Source organism: Tenrec ecaudatus, chromosome 1 (assembly GCF_050624435.1).
Source record: "Tenrec ecaudatus isolate mTenEca1 chromosome 1, mTenEca1.hap1, whole genome shotgun sequence".
NCBI classification, from domain to species: domain Eukaryota; kingdom Metazoa; phylum Chordata; class Mammalia; order Afrosoricida; family Tenrecidae; genus Tenrec; species Tenrec ecaudatus.
This window is the reverse complement of record NC_134530.1, coordinates 223,105,181-223,126,497: the sequence shown is the minus strand read 5'-3', so window position 1 is coordinate 223,126,497 and position 21,317 is coordinate 223,105,181. Positions and strand designations below refer to the sequence as shown.

General features: G+C 58.4%; 1 protein-coding gene across 6 annotated transcripts in view; it reads right to left on the bottom strand.

Moving 5' to 3' along the window:
* Nucleotides 1-1,374: 1,374 nt before the first annotated feature.
* NFASC (neurofascin) overlaps nt 1,375-21,317 on the bottom strand; it is a 72,729-nt gene continuing 52,786 nt past the window's right edge. For 4 of the 6 annotated variants that reach the window (XM_075540546.1, XM_075540547.1, XM_075540548.1 and 1 more), the window contains 3 exons: nt 6,762-6,893; nt 4,574-4,643; nt 1,375-1,606 (listed from right to left, as the gene is read on the bottom strand). In XM_075540546.1, the coding sequence (XP_075396661.1) occupies nt 1,375-1,606; nt 4,574-4,643; nt 6,762-6,893 (434 nt within the window). Of the gene's footprint in view, nt 1,607-4,573; nt 4,644-6,761; nt 6,894-13,059; nt 13,213-14,238; nt 14,356-18,064; nt 18,308-21,317 lie in introns of all 6 variants that reach the window. The other 2 variants (XM_075540544.1, XM_075540545.1) reach the window with 1 other exon arrangement.

Here is a 21,317-nt window from a genome sequence, read left to right as displayed (position 1 = left end):
GTCTCCACTGGGGCCAGCACGCAGCCTGCAGGGCGTGTGTGGAGCGGCTGCTTCAGGCCCAGCTGTGATGAGGGACAGACGGAAGCCGCCCCGCTGGCTTCAAGGCCTGCGGGGAGGGACAGAGGGACTCCTGGGACAGACCAGAGCTGCGTAAGGCATACGAAGGGCGTGAGTGAGCACGGTGTCACCCCAGGGCTTCCCGACAGGAACGTGCCCGAAGCAAAAGACAGCAGTTCAAGTCCACCTCCACATACCCAGGCACGCGGCGCGGCGCAGAGCAGTGGGCGGAGGGCCTGCTGGCTGTGCTTAGCCACGCCTCCCGGCGCAGCGAAGCACCTGCGCAGTGAGGCCCCATCGCCTCGGGACACCTGGCCAGGTGGGGTCATGCCCTCTTCCAGCTGTAAGCTAGCAGACCTCTCTCTGATGGACGTCCGGGGCTTCACAATGGAGGCGTTGCACGCTCGTTTGCCGAGCACGTGAGCACAGCTCAGCTCCCGACACCCGGCACCCGAGGGGCTTCTGCCCCCTGCGCTTCAGTAGTGGCCCTCGGGTGCCTGCTCCCAGCCCCTCCGACTGCCTCCCCTCGGGAACACAGCGCAGGTCTGTCGGAGGGGGCACAGTGAGAGCGGAGACCAGAGGCGAGAGGTAAACCCACCTCCAGACGGAACCAGAGGGGCAAGGAGACCCGACCGCCCTCCCCTGCCAAAAATACTGTCGTCCTCCAGGGAGAAGCCCAGCCTAGCTCTGTCACCACGAGGGAGGCCGAGGAGGAGGGGCTGGCGTGAGGGGTGGAGGCAGATGGCAAAAGGCATCCTTCGGGAATACATGGACCGGCGGCTGCTTTGAATACTTGGGCTTCCCGATCCCGTTCTCCGGCCCCTCCATCATTTTGCGGTTTTGTGTGGCCTATCTTTGCGCTTTCCTGGGGGACAATCCACCTCCTCTTCTTTGAAAACCTAGGGACACTTCTCCAAAACGACAAAGGAAGGGGAGACCTTGGGTCTACTGGGGAAGAGGTACCAAGCAAAACTGAAGACAACGGGAAGTACCGGAACCAACCGGACCCCGACTCCTGCGCCCAGGCAAGGGCAGGCGGTGTTGGGGGCAAGCTCAGGGTGGCCTGGGGCTGAGCATGTAGCCGGCTTGCTCTAGCGGAGCTGCGCCAGGGCTTGGCCTTGGCCACGCTGATGCCAGGTGGCCCAGGGGTGTGAGTGGGGGTCACTGGGAGGGGGCTGGGCGGTCACTGGTCCTCACAGCTTGGCAGACCCCGTACTGTGCCCTTGTCCCTGAAGGTGGCGGTGGGTTTGTGGTAGGTCTGCCGCGGTCCTCCCCTCCTCCCACTGGCCAGGTCGGGGCTGTGCCAGGCGGGCTCTGCTAGGCCAGCGAGTAGATGGCGTTGACGGGCGACGTGGCCTCGGAGCTCTCGTTGCCCTCAGTCTCCTCCTTGTCCTTCTTGACCGTGTACTGGCCAATGAAGGAGCCGTCCTCATTGAACTGGCCCTCGCCGCCTTCGCCGTAGTCCACCAGGCTGTCGTCGCTCTCGGGCTGCTTGATGGTGCCGTCCAGCGACGTCTGGCTGCCCTGTAGGGGCTTGTGGTCCTCATCGCTGGCCGGGGAGAGACACAGAATCAGGGGCAGGTCCAGAGGGAGCCCAGGTGGGGTGAGGCGGGGACAGCTGCTGCCCAGCTCAGACAGGGGGACCTGCCCTCCATAGGAAGCCACCCAGCCTGTCCCATAGGCCTGTAGGAAAAGGCTCTGCCCTGAATGAAAAACATCAGTCTGAGCCTTGGAGCAAAAACTTTCTCCAGGGGTGGGGGGTGGGGGTGAGGGGGGACTGGTCAAAACTCTAGCTCAGTGCCATTTCTCTCGTACTCCTGGTTGATCTACAAATACAGGCTGTTTCACGGGCCTGGTGAAGAGAAGAGGGAGATGGTGGGGAAGGGGCACACAGGTGAAGGGAGGCCAGAAAACTGGTGAAGAAGATTGGCAAGGCTTGGAGGGCCTCCCCAGCCCCCCGGGAGGCTGGTGCATATGGTGGCATCGCCCTGGGGAAGGGGTGCCTTACAGGATGTCCTCAGTGCCACCTGGTCAGAGCACGATGGCCTCCCTTGCCCCAGAATGCACACTCGGTTCTCTCTGGGCTGGGCTTTCTCACTGTAAAGCCAGTGGCGAGGGGGTGGGACAGGATGGGGGCAGCAGTCAGAGCTGAGGGAGCAGCATCCAGGGACCCTCCTGGATCTCTTAGGTTGCACTGGGCCCCCAGACTCAGCCCAGCCTTGTTCTCTGACAAGTGCTGGGGAAAGAGACAGCCCCTGGGGCACATTCAGTCTGGGCAGGGAGTGCACTTCATTCACCCTTTGAAAAGCTGCCCAATCTATTTGCTGGCTTCTCCAACCCACTGAAACATGCCCTGACCTCCTGGGCACCTCCATGCATCCCCCCCGCCCCAAACTACAAGCCCTGGGACAGAAAGAGTCTGGGTTGGTGGGGGCTGGGAGAGGAAAGAGGCAGGTCTTTAGTGATTAGATCCTTGAAAGGGAGAGGGGAGTATAGATCAGAGTGGAGCACACCACCTCCTTCTAACATCACTAGCTGTGAACTCTGCTTTTGTCCAGACCCAACAGAACAGAGCACAGTCTAGACCTTACTCATGTAACTGTTGGGCATCTGAGGAGGCTTGGAAGAAACCGGGATGATGAGGCCTGACCCTGGTCCACTAGGACACACAAAGGACAGAGCATCAGAGGGTGGCTAGCCACAGGACAGGTCCAGGTGGACAAACCCACAACCCCCGCCGCCCTCCTAGCCCTGTCCCTGCTTGCTGCAGAGTGACGTCAGACTCCATGTGTGTCAGCGTGGAACTATGGGCTGTGGGCTGTGCTCTGTGGGCTGGTTTTCAGTGACTGATTTTGAGAAGTCAGTCACTGGGTGGGTCTTTGGCCCACTGTGTCTCTGCGTGGACTCAAACCCCCAACCTTTCAGTTAACACTGAGCCCTCAGCCCTGTTTGTACTATCTAGAGATTCTTGTTCTCACTCAAATGAAAACGCAAACCCGCTGCATGGAGGGGATTCTGCATCACAGGTAGAATTACCCTGGAGGCTTCTGAGACTGGGACTCTTTATGATTTAGAAAGCCTCATCTTTCTCCTGAGGATCGGCTGGTGGTTTCAAATTGCTGACCTTGGGGTTAGCAGCCCATCTGGGAACCACAATGCCACCAGGGTTCCTCTCCTAGGAACGAGTTTTTCCTTCTAGTGTGTTGATTTCAGCCTTTCCCCAGTTCAGTACCTGGACTCACCTGAGTTGGGGCTTGAGCCTGGACCAAAGCAGACGTGTGTGTGTGTGTACATGCACCTGCGTGTGTGGGCACATGTTGGCAGCCTGGTATTGGCATGTGCGTGCGCCTGTATATCTATATCTGGTCTCAGCATTTGGGGAAGAGGCTGGTGCTTTTGCTCAGCAGCCCTGGTGTCTGGGCAGGTAAGGCACGTGAGGAAGCAGCTCCTTGGAGCACCGGCTTCCTGCTCTGTACTTGAGGTGATCATCACACCTCCAGGGCACAGGACCCCACAACAGGACTCTTGGAAGCTGGGTTTGGCTAGAGTGGGTGGGCTGAGAACCTCTCGTGCAGTCTCTTTTGGGAAGGGCGGTTGGGTGTCCACAGGGCTGTCAGGCAGGCCCCCATGTGGGGTGGCTCTGGCTGCCCATGGATCTGATTCTGTTTGCCAGGCTGCTGCTGACCAGACTGGCAGGGGATGGGAGGACAAGACAGCTCAGAGGACAGTGCTTCCTTCCACCCCACTTGGGCCTTGGTCTGGGGCTGAGACCGCCATGAGTCTCCTTGCTGTGTTCCTGAACTTCAGACTACTTCCTACCTGAAAGGGCAGGTTTCTGTACAGGGCACATACCATGGCCCTCCCAGAGCAGAGAGGAGCATGGGCCTGGAACAGGAGGACCTGGAACAAGAGCTCTAGGCTGGATACCCGGCCTGGGTCAGCTCAGCACTGCCTCCCAGGGTGTCTTGGGGATGTCCCTCCTCTCTAGTCGGTCCTGAGTCCTCTGCCCTCAGTGCTCTCAGCTGTGGGTCAGGCCATACACCCCCTGGTTCCCCATGACAGGCTGGGCCCAGAGAGGTGCTCCTTCCCAGGAAGGATGTCCGGCCCCTCCTCCTCACCCTTCCCCCAGGCTTTGGGACAGCAGGGCCCCTGGGACGCCACCTCCGGGGCAGCTTGAAAGCTGGGTACAGTTCACAACCTGAGAGGCGTCCAGAGCACTGAAGGTGGCCCTGTGAGTGAGCCCTCCAAGGGAACCCATAAGCAGAGAACCCAGTACATTCGATGTGTGCAGCTGAATGAGTGGACTGTGTTCTTCCAGTGCGTGCGTGCGTGCGTGCGTGCGTGCGTGCATGCCTGCCTTGAGGATGATCGGGCGAGACGACACCTTGGTCAGGGAGCGCATCTTTTGTCCAAGCAGGGCTGCTCTGAGAGCCAAGGCTGGAGACAAACAGAGGCTGTCTGGCGACAGTGTCTCTGACTCCAAGAGGACTTCCACGGGAGGAAGGGGACCACATACCTATAGTCAAACGAGCCCTCGTCTTCTTTGGGGTCTTCGGGGCCAAGGGGAACATCCTTTTTTTCCCGCACTTGGTCCACATGGAAGCAAAGACAGAGAGCATGGTTGAGAGGTGTGCTGTTAGGTCCAAGTAGAGCCCGAAGACACAGCTGGGCTGTCTTGTTTCCCGAGCCCCATCAGCTGCCTCCTCTCCTAACCTCTCCTCCGCCCGCTGGCATCCCCCCAGATGGGCTCCCCACCTAGCCTCATCTTCTCCACACACGAACTTGACGTGCTCGCTCCTGCCAACACCCCACAGCAGCCTGCACCTTCTTACCCACCCCCATCCTGCTCTGTAGTAACATAACCGCCCGTGAGCCTGAGGAGGGTCTGTGGGTTTCTCCAAAGCTCCTAGCAGAGTGCTCGGGGCCAGGGGGTCAGCACCCTTTCGAGATGGAAGAGCGAATCCTGTCCCTCATCCCAAGGTTAGAAACTATTCGAGAGCCATAAGAACATTTTTTTCTTTTACAAGAAATGAAGTCATCATTGTCCAGATAATACTTTGCAACTTTCCCCTTTCATCTCTGAGCCCCCATGCACATGTGGCCTGCAGGCCTCGGTGTGCCCGCCCTGCTGTGGACAGAGGTGTCCTCACCTGCCTCCTGCAATGTGCTCTTCTCCACCCGTCTGACCGTACCCCCTCTCCTCAAACCACCATTCGCACAGGCCCTGCCCTGTCCTGCCCATGGCTCCGTGTCAGCCGGCTCACCCTTGGGGGGAGACTGCCGTCCCTGTAACATCCCCTTGCCGGGCTCGAATCCCGCTCCTCTGGGAGCTCCACCTCTGGGACACTCCCACGAACGACTCTCCCTTTGCCGCAGGTGAACACCCCAGTTTGTGGGGAATTAGTAACTGGATTCATGCTAGAGTGGGGAGTCAGACCTCCCCCCCCCCCCCGCGGTCACTCCTCATTCTAAGGGACCAGGGGTTTAGCTTCCTATAGCGGGAGAAAAGGTTAGCGCTGAAGAACTTTCTAGAAAAGAACACTGCTCCACCTCTCCCTCCTACACCCCCCACAAAGGGCATCAGAATTGTTTTAAAACTGGGTGGAGCCCAGTGACATCTACACCCCCCAACCCCCAGGCCTTCTCGCCATATGGAAGACCCGCCTTCATCCTGACTTCAGCTGCGGTGGCGTTCTGTGTAAGAAAAACAGCCCCAGCAGAGTGAAACAGAGTCCATGTGCTGCCCCACAAAGAACTGACTCCCTGTCCTCTCCCAAGTAGGGCCCTCCTCTGGGTCCTGGAGGGAGGGGGCCTGGGCAAGAGGAAGGAGAGAAACTGCCACCTCCCCACCCTGCTGTTTCCTTTGTGTCTGCTTGCGTGGGGGGTGGGGGGACAGGGACCCTGGGGGAGGGTCTGCTCACAGAGGTGGGGCAGGGTGGACAGGCATCTGGCGGGCTCTGGGGCGTAGCAGCAACCCCACTGGGCAGGCCAGCAGGGTTTTCTCTCCAAGGGCCACAGGTTAGCCTGTCTCCCTCTGGTCAGGGTTCTACCACCCAGCCCCACCCATTTCAGACAGAAGGCCCTCTCGCCCTTCAGAAGAACAATCTATTTCAGGAGAGAGAATGCCAGAGGGCTTTGTCTTTGACCTCGGTGGGTGTGTCTGGGCTGGGGGAGGAGAAAGACCCCTTTGTGGTGGCCCGGAAGCACAAAGCCCTGTGAGGGTTGCTGAGGGGTCCGTCAGTCCCACCCCGCCACTTAGTGGTGAGCATCTGTGACTTGTGTCTGTGGTTGGTCCCTGGTCACGCCCAGCACCCGTCTTCTGTCTCTCCTGGGCATCGCCTGTGGCCCGGCCCTCCTGCCCCCACTCCCCCTGATGTGGTTCACCCTTCTCTGCTTTCATTCTTCCCTGGGACTTGGACGCTAATGAGATTCCGGCTGGGAAAAGCCAATTTACTGAACAGATGGGATGGTGACTCAAGGGGAAGGGCGGTCGTTCCTAAAGGGAGCCAGCGTGCCTGGAGGGCTCCTTCACCCACCTTAGGAGAGCTTAATGAATCTAGTGCTTCCTGGCAGGACCACTCGGCCAAGCTTGGCCCTGGGCTCCCCTCGCTCAGGGCACAGCCTCCAGGCCAGCCCTCAGGGAAGCTGGTGCCTCAGGGAAGCTGGCTTGTGGGCCCCCAGCCCTCCCTCCTCTCCGGCCTTACCTGGGTACTTGCCCCCGCGGCTCCTCTTGATGAAGCACACAATGAGCAGCATCAGCACCAGGAGGGCAATGGCGCACATGAGCCCGATGAACCATCCCTGGGTGGCGATGTCCGCCTGGTTGTTGGTGTAAGCTGCCAGGGGGAGGGCCAGAGCCAACACATGAGCCAGCAAGGAGCTTGTGCACCCCGGGGAGCCTCAAGGGGCAGGCTCCACTGCTTCACATGGGGGCTTCTTCTGGAGCTAAGCTATCACCTAGCAGTCCTCTGGCCCAGACTACCCGGAGGGAAGGACACAGAACACACAGAGAGCCAAGGGTGGAAGATACAGGCAAAGGCCAAGGGAAGGTGGCAGGAAGCAGAATAAGAAGCAGAAGGCGGTGGGTCCCCTAGGAGGCGGCGTGTGGGTCTGGCCAGCCAGGTCTCAGCCTGGCGTGGATGGAGCGCAGGCTGTAGGGAGGCCAGGGCCTCATTCACTCTCAGGGGTGTGGGAGTCCCCATGGGCCCAGCGGGGAGAGCTGGGCAGCCACATGCTCCCCAGTGTCTGCAGCGAGAAGGCCTTTAGGAGTCTGCACGCACACCTTCAGCCCTGCCCACCATCCCTGCTCCTCCTCCTCCTCCTCTCCACTCAATAGTCGGCATCGACTTCTCAAAGCCCTTCCTCACTTCCATCCCTTCTTGGTGGCATTGGGGAAAACCCCAAATACTCGCTCTTTAGCCCTGCCCGTGCCAGCCGCATGAGCCTCCTCCCCTCACCCTCCCCAACAGGCCCCACACATCAAGGGGCAATTCACCTCTCAGAAAGGCCACTCCTTCATGGTTCTCAGTTACCCCTTCACAGCACTTCCTATATCACTACAGGGGATGATTTACGCTCATGGGCACGTCGGTGGGCAAGGCCTTGGGCTCAGTATTTGCCGCCCATACAACCAGCTCCCTGGTGTGACTGTCCCTAGTTTGCACAGCAGGAGATGGAGGGGCAGAGAGCCTGAGGACATGCTCAAGGTCACAGCCTCTCTGGGGGAGGTGGAATGTGACCTCCACTGAGAAGGTGTCTTGCCTGAGAGAGGGAGAGTTCTGGGCTTGCTGTCTGCCTGAGGGAGGGGCCCAATTTGCTCTATCTCCCCTGGCTTGGAGGAGGCTCAGCTCAGGTTTTCTCTGGGTTGGAACCTCCCACGTCCTCCCCTCCCTCCAGCACCCTCACAGCTCTGGGCCCAGCTTGCCTGCCCCTCTAGTGCCAGCACATAGCTCCAGCGGGGTCTCCTTGGCAGGCACTGCACGTTTCTGCTCTGACCACCGAGCCCCAGAGCAGGCAGATGGAGGCCTGGCCGGGCCCATCCCAGTCAGTGCCACACTTCAGCGTGACCTTTGCCGCTGCCTGGGGTAAGTGTCTTACCACGGTATCTCCCAAGGCACCTCATGCACAGCCACCGCCCCGCTGGTTGGCTGTCACCCGGACTTGCCTGCTACTGAGATGACAAACAGGATTTGGGGGAGCCTCCAGATGGAGCTGGACTAGGAAGAGGGGCCCGGCGAAAAGGAGCCAATGAAGAGCCTATGGGTCACAGTGGCCAGAATCACAACAGGTCAGGAGGGTGGCATGGAACTGGCAGGGGTCCCCATCAATGGGGGCTAATGTGACAGGCACCAACAGCCGCAGTTACAGCACTGCCCCTCCAGCCAGCTCCCCGGCTAGTCTTCCAGAACTGCTCCTCCCTACGCCCTGTGTCCAGATAATGCATCCCCCACATCAGCAGTGGCTTCATCTGCTTCCTAGGCACTTGGCAGGTCCCTGTGCCTCATCACCACGCCTTGGTCCCCTGCAGCTGCTTCTACTTTATATGCAGGGCCCTTCTCCTGCCCCACTGCCTCCAGTCTACAATCCTGAAAACAACAGAAAATCAGCTCACGGACATTGAGACGATTCCAACTCATGGTGACCCTGAGGACGGGTGGAACTGCCCCTGTGGGGTTCTGGGATCGTAACTCTACGGGAGGAGCAAGCCTCCTTTTTTGCCTAGGGGGCGGCTGGTGGTTTTGAACTGCTGACCTCTGGTTAGCAGTCCAAGGTGTAACTTCTAGAAGGGTCTCTGACCACGATGACTTTTGGTCTCTTCCTCTGCCGCTCTCACTCCTGGTAAAACGTGTTGAGTTTTTCTGGATCTTAAAAATGAAAACTCTTAAGGGACCTGCTGGCCTTTCCAGCTGTGGCTCACGCCTCGTCCCTTTACAGGTAACCCCTTCGTCTTGCACGCTCCCTGTTCCTGCTGACCTTGCCTTATCTGTGAGCTTAGTGTGAGTCAGGATCGACTGGAGGGCTATGGGGTTTGTCTGTTCCTGTGACTATTTCTGATTTCTAAACACACCTCTGGCCAGTTGCCTGGCCTTCCTTCCCCATCCCTACCCCGTTTCTACCCCCTTCCCTTTGTTCTCTGCCTCAACACGCGCCCCAGTCCCCGACGCTGACTGCACCCCAGTGTCCTGTGCACAGCTGCACACTGCATGGTTCTGTCTCGGGGTTCTGACTTCCAATTACGTCACTAGTGTCTTGTGAACAGATATCTTTTGGAGCCCCCTAGTACTTAGCCTGATGCCACATAAAAGAACACACAGGGCTCCTTGTTAACAGCCCTGTAGCATAGTGCTTACACGTTGGGCTGCTAACCTCAGAGGTCAGCAGTTCAAAACCAGCGGCAGCTCTTTGGAGAACAACGCAACCATCTGCCCCTGCAAACAGGTCTGGTGTTGAAAACCCACAGGGGCAGTTCTTCCTCCCCTATAGGGTCGATATAGAGTCTATGGCAGTGAGTTACTGTTTTTATGCGAATCTGGGGTGCCTTCTCGATTCTGACTCCTGATCCACCTTAAGGCCATGTGGCTATTGGTGTACCTGTGTATCAGGTGTGCACCGGGGTGAAGGAGTCATTTCACCCTGTGTTGACTCCCCACTTATTTTCAGTTTGCCTGCACCCCATCTCCGGAGGCTTCTTGTGATACAACCTGAAGCTCTCTGCCCAAGACTCCCTGCCTTAGGGAGAAACCCAGCACTCCAGGGACAAGGGACCACAGATAAAGGTGGCTCCCTCTCCCTCGCCACATGCCATATGGGACGTTCAGCTGTGACCTCCACACAGCCTTTACCCACACGGTCACAGAGCTCCCTGGGACGTTTGGGCACCGATGTTGGCCAGATGGCAGTGCAAAACTTTGAGGGATATGTGGTAAAGGGGGCTCCGCAAGGCCACCTCAAAGGGTCTGAGCTGCTCAGGCACCAGATGATGATCTCATTCACAGAGAGGACCCCAAGGTGCGAGCCCTCGGGCTCTTGCGAGGAGAGCATGCCACCTGGCTGGCGAGTGCACCTGGCTGCCGTGTCCGCTGTGTCTTGATGCCTCTGTGGCCCTTGGCTGTGCCTAGCGTTCAAAGGCTGGGAGTGCGCACTTGCCCCTTCTGCAGCTGGAACGAGCCGGGAAGGAGGACAGCCTGGGCCCGCCTGTCCTCCCCATACTCGTTCTTAGCTTAGAGGCCGAGAGTGCTGTGCTTTCAAATATACCCTGGCCCCTGGCCCGGCCTCAGACCCGGGCTGCCCACCTGCCAGGCTCTGGAGGCTCTAGCTGGGGATCACGCGATTTCCCCATAGAAGAGGAAGTGGCTGCTCAAAGCCTTCAGGAGAATTCTACTTCCGAAATGGGGAGAGGCTGATTAACAGCTGCAGTTTGGCTGGCTGACCTCACAGGGGCAGTTCTACCCTATTCTGTAGGGTCACTACCAGTCGGCATGGACTCAGTGGTAGTGAGGGAGTCTTCACAAGTGTCCCTTTATACCTCTCCCTTCCCACTGGCCTCAACCTGGGAGGACCAGATGTGTGCTTCTGCCACACAGGGCATTCAGAGCTGACTGTAGCTCGCTCGCCTCAGGGCCCTCCCTCCCCTCAGACTGCTGGCCACCTACCTGGCTGGCCACTCTCAACACCTGCCTGCCCCCCCAGGAGGGAGCGCTGATGGCCCTCCTGGCCTGCATTACATGGGCATGCTCACAGCCCTTGGGGTCTCTGGCTTCAAAGGCTTTGGGGGCTATGTGTGATCTGCTCTCCAGAGAGGATCTTGCTGGGAGGGGTTGGAGAGCCTGCTGGCATCCAGAGTGGTCTCCTGACAACCCTTCCTGAGACAAGCTCGAGTCTGCAGGATCCAGCGCTGGGCTGCAGTTGCCAAAGGCTGGGGCTGGGGCCCAGAAATGCTTATGACCTCAGTTTCAGGAGACACGGGAGCCTGGGGGGGGGGGGGGGTCTGGACTCGGCTCTGGAATCCATCCTTCCACAAGAAACGAGAGTGTGCACTTTCTAAAGCTCCAGACCCCCCTGAGGCACGCGAGTAAGGCTTTCTTTCCCTACGTGGTTTGCATGAAGTCCTTTCGGCAGCCTGTGAGATAAGTGAACCACAAGCACTCAGAACTCCGGCCCTAAGCCTGCCCACACCGGCGGGCTCTGCAAGGAGCCTGGGGACACGTTCCCTCTCAAAGCAAGCATCTGTGTGCCTGGCCTGCTCAAGTCCAGGAAGAGAGACGGATACTGAAGGGTGCCCCTTGGGGCGGGGCGGGACCTTTCCTCTCTGGATCTCTGTCCAGCCCAGAGAAGGCTGCCTCCTCTGCCAGCAGGCTTCCCCGAGGGATCCTGAGACCAAGTGCTGTCACCACATGCCACCTCTGCTCCCCACCTCTGTGCTACAAACACCCAGGTTTGAAAGGGGGCAGCATCAGATGCATGCACCAGTGAGCTGCAGATCGGGACCCCAGTGGGGTCAGACCGAGGCTTGCCACCTGCTCCCCTCGGTCAATGGTCCAGCTCCCTCGGCTAGCCACGCACTCAGCCAACCTGCTTGTGCTGGCCCGGCTAGCTGGTGGTCAGCCCAGGCAGCCAGCTGGACACTCAGACTCCCTGAATCCCGATGCCATGGATGTAGGCCGGTGGATGGGGGTACATTTATATGGATGGGTGGCAGCTCCCAAGATGCCAGTCTCTGGGATTAAGGTTGCCCAGGTCAAGCCAAAACCCAAACTGGCTGAGAAAGAGTGGGTTCTGTGTCGAGGTGAGCCCACGTGGTCGGGCCGAACTTGAACTTGTCTCCATGAGGCTTTCAGAGACAGACTACCAGGCCTTCCTTCTCCAGGTGCCACTGAGTGGGTTCATGTAGCCAGCCTTTCCGCTAGTAGTTAAGAACGAATGATCAGAGCCACGCCGGGCCTCCAGGGTATGCCCAGACAAAGAGTAATGACCGCTGAACTCAACAGTCTGGGGTCCCCAGGCACACTGTCTTGGTCTGGTTCTAGGCTGCGTGTCACATGCCCGGCACCTGGGGGCAGTGACTGATCCCTCTTTTCTCTCTCATTCTCTTTCCTCAACTCCCCTCAGGCCTCAGTGTTCACAGGGGCACCTCCTGCAGTGGCAGCAGCCTGGCAGGCTCACAGCTGCCCACTCCCTCTCAGGCAAGCCAGTGTCCGCAGGGGTTCCCCACTACAGCCACCCCATGCGCGGTCGGGTTTCTGGTCCTGCGCCCTTTGCTGAGGGGCCCCGGCGGCCTGCTGATTTAACAGGGCTTTAACAGGGTCGTTTCTTTCGAAGCATCGTCTGGCTATTGGCACTGCTTTCCACGCTGACACACAAAAGGCCAACTGCGCTTAGGCTAAGATGGGATTCAGGACAGAAATTCAAATCAAAACAAAGCCCTAAACAAGTTGTCACACATTCTGGAAGTGTTGACAGTCAGTGACCGGGCATGGCGGCGGGTCGGAAAGAGGCGTCCGCGCTGGTCCCTGGGCGGGCACCATCTGGGCCATCCTAATTCCATGTGGAGAGAGCCAGCTCTGGTGTGCAAGGGGTGGGCTGCACGTCTCACCAGCACCACACACACACACACACACACACGGCTGTCTGGTGTGCAAGGGGTGGGCTGCATGTCTCACCAGCACCACACACACACACACACACACACACACACACACACACACACGGCTGCCTGGACACTGAGCTCTCTGATGCAAGCACACAACTGGGGCCCGAGCACCCTCATCATCGGTACGGTTTCCTACTCCTCCCTGTGAGGCTGGTCCCCTCTTCCATGCCCTGTGCATGCACCCCAGTTCCCCTGGGCTCCTGGCAGTACAGAGATGACCCGGCATGCAACATTGGGGATGCGATGAGCAAGAGCCTTCTCTCCAAGGCAGGCAGGCAGGCAGGGAGGTGGCTGAGAATGAGAATGAGATGCGCCATGCTTGTCGGGGATGGCTAGGCCAGGTCCCCTCTCACCTGTACTGGTCATAAAGGTGATGAAAGTACTGCTGATGCCCTCGTTGTCCCGGGAATAAACCCGCACTGTGTACGTCATCCCGGGATAGAGGTCTGTGAGCTGTATGGGCTGGGGCTGGGCTTTAACAGGGATAGTTTTTTTCGTATGGTTGCCTGGGGAACAGAAACCTCAGTCAGCTGAGGGCCAGGCCCTGGCAGCTGGAGAGATAGCGCTTTGGTGCCTGGTCCCCTGGCCAAGGAAGGAAGGAGAGGGCAAGGGCCAGGGGACCATGGGTCCAACCTATGGCATAGCCCGGGAGGTACCCGGCAGCGCCCACCCCCATCCCCCCAAGCCTTGCACATCATGTGAATCCTTATCCAATGACCCGGGAGTTTTCTGCTTTCCTCATCTTGGGAAGAACTGTACCATTCACCTCTCAGCATGCCAGTCATGCCTGGAGGTGGCTGACTTCCTATCTGGGGCCAGAGAGCATCCCTAGAGGTGAGTGGAGATGCAGCAGGACAGCAGGACTCTGCTATTTGGCTTAGCTCTCACTCCTGGGCTCTCAGACATCAGGCAAAGTGTGTGTGTGTGGGGGGGGGGGGGTGTGAAGGGTGGTGGTGTGAGCCATAACCATGTGGTGTGGATGATGAGTTCGAAGGCTGTGAGTCCCTCCTCCAGCTCGGAGAACTAAGAACTGGTCAGAAGGGTGAGCCCAGCTGGATCTCCTAGCCTTCACTCAGAAGAGAAGCCACACTTGACTGTCTGGATCCTGAGATCTGATAAAGCATGACCCTTTCAGCTCAAGCCACCAGCCCTCTGAGACCAAGGGCCCTGTGGGGGTGAGCACAGTCCGGCTGCACCCGAGCCTGCAAACCAGCCTGTCTGGTGGAGATACCAGAGCATGTAGATTGTGAGTCCGGGATCAGCACCGAAGTGGGATTCAACTCACTGGGGGGCTACTCGGCACCCTGGGCCGGCCATGGAGGGAGGACCCAGTGCCCAGACTGGCCTTGGCACATGCACCCCTACACCTTCACCACGGGTGTCCGAAACCCCTTCCTTTCCCTTGAGCCCCTCCCCAGCTCACTGCCACCTGGGTGCACAGCAGATTCATCAAGCCGTGATGAACCTGAGCGGGAGGCCCCCTTCCGTGGCATCTACCACTACTCACGCCGCCGCCGCCCAGCAATGCTTACTGTCGGTGTACTCAACCACAAAGTCAGTTCCGGGCCCGAAATTGTGCTTCCAGGTGATGTTGGCCCATTTACTGTTGGGGAGCACCGTGACGTTCCATATGGACTGCTCGTCGGGGGCTGGGGATGGGTTAGAAGAGGAGTTAGTAATGGTGAGGCAGGAAGCAAGGGCACACAGACACAGAGAGACAGACACACACACACACACACACACACACACACACACACACATACCCTGCAGGGGAAGGACAGAGTCGGAAACAGCTGTGCACAGGGCTGGACAGAGCTCGTGGCTGCAGCCTGTGGCCCACCAGAGACAGCAGCCTAGGCATGAGCTGAGGCCCTCCAGAAGGCTGGGGTGGGAGGGAGAGCCAGACACGCTCTACTCGCCCACAGAGAGATCAGGCATCAGAGTGGGCTACCCTGGGCTTATTTTCTGCTTTTAGTGTCCTGGCTCCAGAGCCCTGGTGGTCTAGTAGGTTACAATTTGCACGGCTAACCACAAGGTCAGCGGTTTGAATCCACCAGCCTTTCCAAGGCAGAAAGGTGAGGCTGTCTGCTCCTGTAAAGAGATGTAGCCTCGGAAAGCCACCGGGACAGCAGGGGCAGTTCTCCTCTGTCCTACAAGGTCACTGTGAGTTGGAACGGGCTCAATGGCCATGGATTTGGTTATGGATTCTTTTGGCCACAGATGAGAGCGGGATGAGGACAGTGTCGGGAAAGAGACCCCTGTCAGATGCCATCAGAGAGAGGGTACACGAGCTGCCTCTCCCCCCCTCAATGCGGAAGTCCTGCAGGGAGGACAGAGGTTAGCATTATAAGTCGAGTGAAAGACATGAATGGGCAGAACGGAAAGGAGGTGCACAACAGCCTCCCAGGACACCCAGAGGCCTCAGGGGTCCCGACAGGTGACTGCTCAGAGGAGGGTCTGGGGTTGTGTTTGGGCTGCCAGAACTGGGGTAGGTGGAGAAGACCCTCGGACTACCTGAGGAGACCAGGGGCCTGGACTTCAGGGTCCTGACACCCTCATTTCAGGCTGGGCAGAACCAAGAGCAGTGAGCTCATGGGCACCCGGCTGTCAGTGGTCCAGACAGCAGACAAGTCCTGTGCTGTTGGAGTCTCGGCTCCACAGAGCCTCTGAGGTTTGATCTCCACTCGACACAGAGGACATTAATTATATAGCTCCTCTGAGCTGGAAGCTACTTTATCAAAGCCGCCGTGCTGTCTGGAACCATAGTTCACGTACCGGAGAGGGGCACTAATCTTCAAGCGTAATCATTTTTCAAGAGTCCCAGCAGCCTGATTACGCCGTTTCCCAGCGACGATGTAATAGTGGAGTACCTACCATGAAGCGTTGTATTTCAGAGCCTGGGCAAGTGGGCCTCCTGTATATTTTATTAGCATGCAAGGGGCCACTGTCACAGACTCACTTGTCAAGAATACATGAAGGGAGTACACTGGGTGATGCATTTATTCATGATCTATTTGGCACGTGACAGAGTCTGGAGGACTGAGGAAAATGATAAAAGGGCTCTCGGTCCTCACTTCAAAGAAGTGCCTTCTCCTCTTAAGCCACCCTGTCAGCCCCAGGTGGGTCTGAGCCCTGCTAGGTGAGGCACCAAGCGACAGCTTTCATGGGTGAGCCCATCGGGGGCTGACTCTCCACCGGGCAGGAGGAGGATGGCTCCCTTATGCGTCTGTCGGATGTCCCGTTGGACTGGCTGCTTTTAGCCACCCAAGTCCCAGCTCTCTGGACTCAGGTGGCTCTTGCTGCTGAAAACGTGTTCAGGTTAGTCCTGCTTCCAGACTTGGGGCCCTGCCTCCTGAGTCTGGGAAATAGGCAGAGGACCTGCATTGAAAACAGTCTGGCCATCAACAGAGTATCAACCCCAATCCAGTGGTTCTAAAGGTCACTCAGATAGGGGTACTTCTCAGTAAAGAGGTCAAGCAATGAATCTGAAGCCAACGTGAGCTGGAGGTGGAGGGCGGGGGGGGGGGGGGGTTACCCTGTGGGGATTGCGAAGGGGCCCACCAGACAAGTGGAAGGGTCTAAGAGAAGGAAGGAGGAAGAGCTGGCTAGAAACACAAAAACAAAAAGAGGAAGCGTAGCAAAGTTCAAGGACTCCCAGAGGGCGGGGACAGGGAATATTCCTTGAGTCTGAAAGAGAGTCCTCTCTCCACGCCCCCGAAGAGTCAATGCAGGAAATATTTTGTTCTGAGATGTAAGACACAATACAGATGAAGATGTTCTTTTTAGAATCCTAGGTGACAGAGATACCTGCTGCCCTACGGGAAGCTGGGGTACTGAAGGGATGTCCCCAACCGCTGGGGATAAAATCAGGGGCGTGGCCTGGGGCTCCTCAGGACCTAGGACGAAGGCAGACTTGGGGTGCAGGAGTCCATGGGGCTAACCCTGTAGGGCCACGAGGCCGAGCTTTCCAGAAGGCTAGTTAACCCTTTGCTGGGGAGCCAAGTCCACGCCTTGCTCCGATCTTTTTGGATCTCCGTGAGCCCCCTCATGAATGCACAAGATGCCTTTCCCTGTGGCCTAAGGGAAAGCCAGCCACCAAACTGCCAATGGCAGCTTCTAGCTGTCCCCGCCCCCACCCCAGCCAAGTGCTCCCCCAAGGCTGTGTTGTTTCAGTACCAGCCGCTACCCCTGGAGGGCAGTGCTCCAGAGGCTGGGGAGCCTGAAGCCAGCTACATCACCTGACTTTCTCTACAGTTCACCTAGTTTCACGGAACTGAGCCCTAAGAGGGGGCCTGGCAGCGTCGTGGTTACCTGTTGGTTAGGAGCGGTGCCTGTGAGGGGCCATGGACTCGATGGCAGGAAGTCTGGGTCTGAAGCACCCTCACCACAAGCTGGTCGGAAGCCTCCAGCCTCATGCAGGCCAGAGCCATTCGGCTGTGGTGGGGTGGGGAGACAGTGAGAGCTCGGGTGGGGGTAGGGGACACTTGCCCAGGAAGCAGAGCTGGTGAAGTGTGAGAGTGGCCAGAGGAGAGTTCCAGGTGCTTCCCGCAGCCCCGCCGGCTGGTTCTCCAGCTGGCGTGGCCTCGCTAAGAGAGAGGCCCTGCTGCCCACTATAGTCAGGGCAACTGGATCCTCAGCTTAGAAGCATTGCTGGCTTCCCGAGAGTTGCCCTTCTGCTGGAGGAATCGTGCTTCCTGGGCTGGCTACGCCCCAGAGCATTCTCTGGGGTCCACAAGCCGGGCCCTGGATGGCTGGGATCTGCCCTTCCCGGTACACAAGGCTGTGGGGAACTCAAGCAGGAAAAGTAACGGAGCCCTTTGGACACATGGGGCTCCTGGATAGTGCCGCTCCGTGGAAAGCCCTGGCTTCTAAAGTCTCCCGGGGGAAGAGGCAAGCAGACACAGGGCTCTGAGAAGGGTGCTGGCATGGCTGGTCACTCCCCACCCCCTCAGCCCTCTGACTTCCCGACAGGCTGGGTGAAGTTGTGGCCAGAGGAGGAGGCCTGCTCAGGACAGCAGGGCAGTGCCAGGCCCCTCTCCTTCCTACACACCCTTTCTCCTGGGGAGCTCAGCCCTGGGCTGTCCCCCTAGACCTGTCTGCCTGCGGGCAGAGCGTGACCTTCAGGGAAGATGCGGTTGCTTCGGTTCCAGGCAGGGACTCTGGAGGGCTCACTCAGATGAGGGGTAGTGAGTGGTGGGTGCTCACACCGGAAGGGGGTGACTACCAGAGCTACCAGACTGGGAGTCCAGTGGTGTGTGAGGCCAAGTAGTAGCAAAGGGAGGTGTTGGTCACCAGGGCCCAGAGCCCCGTCCTGTCCAGGGGACGTGACTGCGAGGAGGGCAGGCAGGGGAGCAGTACCGGGTTCCTGTATCTTAGGCACGGCTGTGGTGGTGAGAGGGCTCTCCGTGGTAGTGGTGGTGGTGGCAGCGGTAGTTGTGGCCATGGTGGTGGTGGCTGCGGTGGTGGCGGCAATGGTGGTAGGCACCACAGTTGGGACGATGGGGCTTGTGGTGGCTTCCGTGGTGGCCACCATGGCAGTAGCGTCAGTACTGCCCAGGGCGCCCGTTGCACCCACAGTGGCTGGGGGCAGGGTGGGAGCAGCTGAGAGGAGAAGGTAGAAGAGCCTGTCTGATGGGGTCGGGCGGACTGTCCCTAGGCTGGAGGCATGGCCCCCGGCGTGCAAGGCAAGCGGCCTCCCAGCCTCAGGGACAGGCTCGGGTGGATCACGTGAGAGAGAGGAGACACAGCCATGTCCCAGGAAGAGAATGAAGCCTGGCACGCAGTTCATTGTCTTCTCGTGGTCTGTGTGGCTCCAAGCACCCAGCATGCACTCAGCCACGGGCATGAGGAGGAGGGGGAATGGGCGCACACCAAGAAGCTCAGGCCCCAGAGATGGCATGGAAGCCCAGGCTGAGCAGCACCCCTTCAGTCGAGCCTGCATGCAGCCCCCTAGGAGCTGCTCAGCACACCAGTCATCCAAAGTGTCCCTTTGCCACACCTAGAGGCCCTAGCCACTGGGACAAGACAACAAAGGCAGAACAGTCACCATTGGGCTGGGCCAGCCTGGCTGGGCCTCCGTGCTCAGTCTCGCCCGGGCACCTCCTGTGCTTTCTCCCACCCCTCCCTCCCTTTTCCAGCCCCCCCCCCTGCCCACAGATGGCTCTTCCTGTAGCCACTCCACACTGGGGGTTCAGGGTGTGCGGAAGCACAGGGTGCTCGGAGCTTGGCCACACCTTCCCCCTAACTCACAGAACACACAGGAGTATGGATGAACGAGGCGGGGCTGCGCTTCCTGCCTGCACCCACGCTCGCTCTACCACTCCCCTCGGCGCCCATGCAGAGCCACCCTGTGACCAGACGCAGAGTTGACACTATAGGTGATATCTTGGCTTTAGGTCCTTCTGTCTGCCCGATCAAGGGACACCGATTCCTTTCTCTGTAGTCACAACGTCTGCTACTGCTGAGCATGATGGGTGAATGGAAGGGGGCGGGGGGGAGGAGGGAGAGAGCAAGTGAGCCTCCTCTCCTCCTTGTACTCCACCTCCTACGATCTGATCACAGTCCACTTCCTAGCACTCATGCTAATGGTGCAGGAGGCGGGGACCTTAAGACATACATAGGTTGTCAAGGACTAGAGGCTCCTGCCTTACTTCAAACCTCTAGAACAGGCGTCCTCAAACTACGGCCTACGGGCCACATGCGGCCTGCCAAAGACATTTATCCGGCCTACCGGGTGTTTTTGCCCTGTTTGTTTTTTAACTTCAAAATAAGATATGTGCAGTGTGCATAGGAATTTGTTCATAGTTTTTTTTTTTAAACTATAGTCCGGCCCTCCAACGGGTCTGAGGGACAGTGAACTTTGAAAAGTTTGAGGCCCCTGCTCTAGAAGTTCAGGAAAATAACATCCCAGGCCTCCACAAAGGCCGCCAGAACAGGAAAAGCCACTGGAGAGAAAACAGTCAAGAGCTTTTCTCAGGGAGAATTGAAAAAGCTTCGGAGCCTGATGAAGAAAAAGCCTTTCATTCCCTGGGGCCTCCATATGACAAGCCCCCTACAGAAAAGGAGAGCCCGATCCTGGGGTCCCAGAGGATGCGTCAGATCAGAGGATGCGGGCCCTGAGGGGTGCTGAAGACAGAAGTCTCACGGGTCCCCTGACCATGCCCCAGGCATTCCAGAGATTCCCCGGGCAAGTTCAAAGCCAATGACAGGACTATATTTCTCCATACTCAGACCACCCTCAACCCCGCCAACAAGCAGACGTCAGGGAGCGGTGTTTGGGTCAGCCTGGGTGGGACCTCCTCCCTTTTTCTTAGTCAGGATGTCTCCAGTCCAAGATGGCCCGAAACCGGGGACACACAGAGAGCACAGCGAACATGCAGGGACTGAGTGTCCGAATCACCAAGATACACGCACACGGACGGCACGCACACACCCACAGGGAAGGTGAGACCCACAGGCTGGAGCTCCGGAGGCCAGGGACACACACAGGCTTGTCCTGCTGCCCACTGCTGTTCAAGAGCTCACCTACGTCTAGACAGAGCTGCTCCCATGTAGTTCCTCATCAATAGTGTATTTCCAATCATGCCTGGCAAATGAAGTGTACACAGGATGCCCCTCTTTCATGACTACCCAAAAGGCAGCATCTGGAAGCTCTCCTTTTTAACTCAAATTGTCCCATGGGGCACGGTGCAGGGACCTGGGCACCCTGTCCCATGTGTCCAGCTGGCTGCTGTACTTTCCAGCCTTCTGAATCAGAATGAACCCCTCTCCCCTCCATGGGAGGCGCTGTTCACATGACCCCCTTGGTTCTCATACAAGCACATGCACATATACACTCACACCCTCACACCTTATCACCAGGCCACGGACTAGAGCCCACGCGTGCTTCCCAGAGACTTCCAGAGAGTGGGATGTGGAGGGAAGCTTGGCTACAGTGTGCCCCGTACTGAGCTCTGGTGGCCAGAGACAAGAATGAGACATGGCTTTGAGAATGCCTCTGTGTGGTCATGCCCCCACCTGCTAGGTCACCGCTGCTAAATGCCCTGTGAAGGAAACCTTTTTCTGTGATAAGGACTAGCCAACTGCATTCCCCTGGGGACCTGTGGCGACAGCCTTGGGTGTCAGTGTGTGGGAACAAGAGGCAAGTGAGGGGTGGTGGTGTCCACTGATGGGGTCACCACAGAGGAACCAACCACGGTGGGCCAGGCCACAGCTGGCCAGCCGCTGCCTGCTTGGGGCCACTCCATTCGCTGCCTCTGCCACCTCGAGGCTGGCCCGGATGACCAGAGACAGGGAGGGAAGAAGCAAGAAGAACAGGCTCTGAGGGAAGAGGCAGAATTGCCTGGCTGAATGAGGTGTCATGGGTGGGCTGGAGAAGACATGCTTCCCGAGGGGAAGGCTTTGTCAGATGCCAGTGACTCTATCCTATTGTGCAGGGTGGGGTACACAATGGGTGGGGAGTAAGGCCCAGAAATTGGGCTGATTAGCAGAGTGGACCAAGGAGAGCAGGCACCTTGCTGGGCTGAGATGTCACTTCCAGCCACAACAGCAACAGCCAAGGGACCAAGCCTGATCAGAGCTCAGTAGAAGCTGACAGCCTGGGACCAGACAG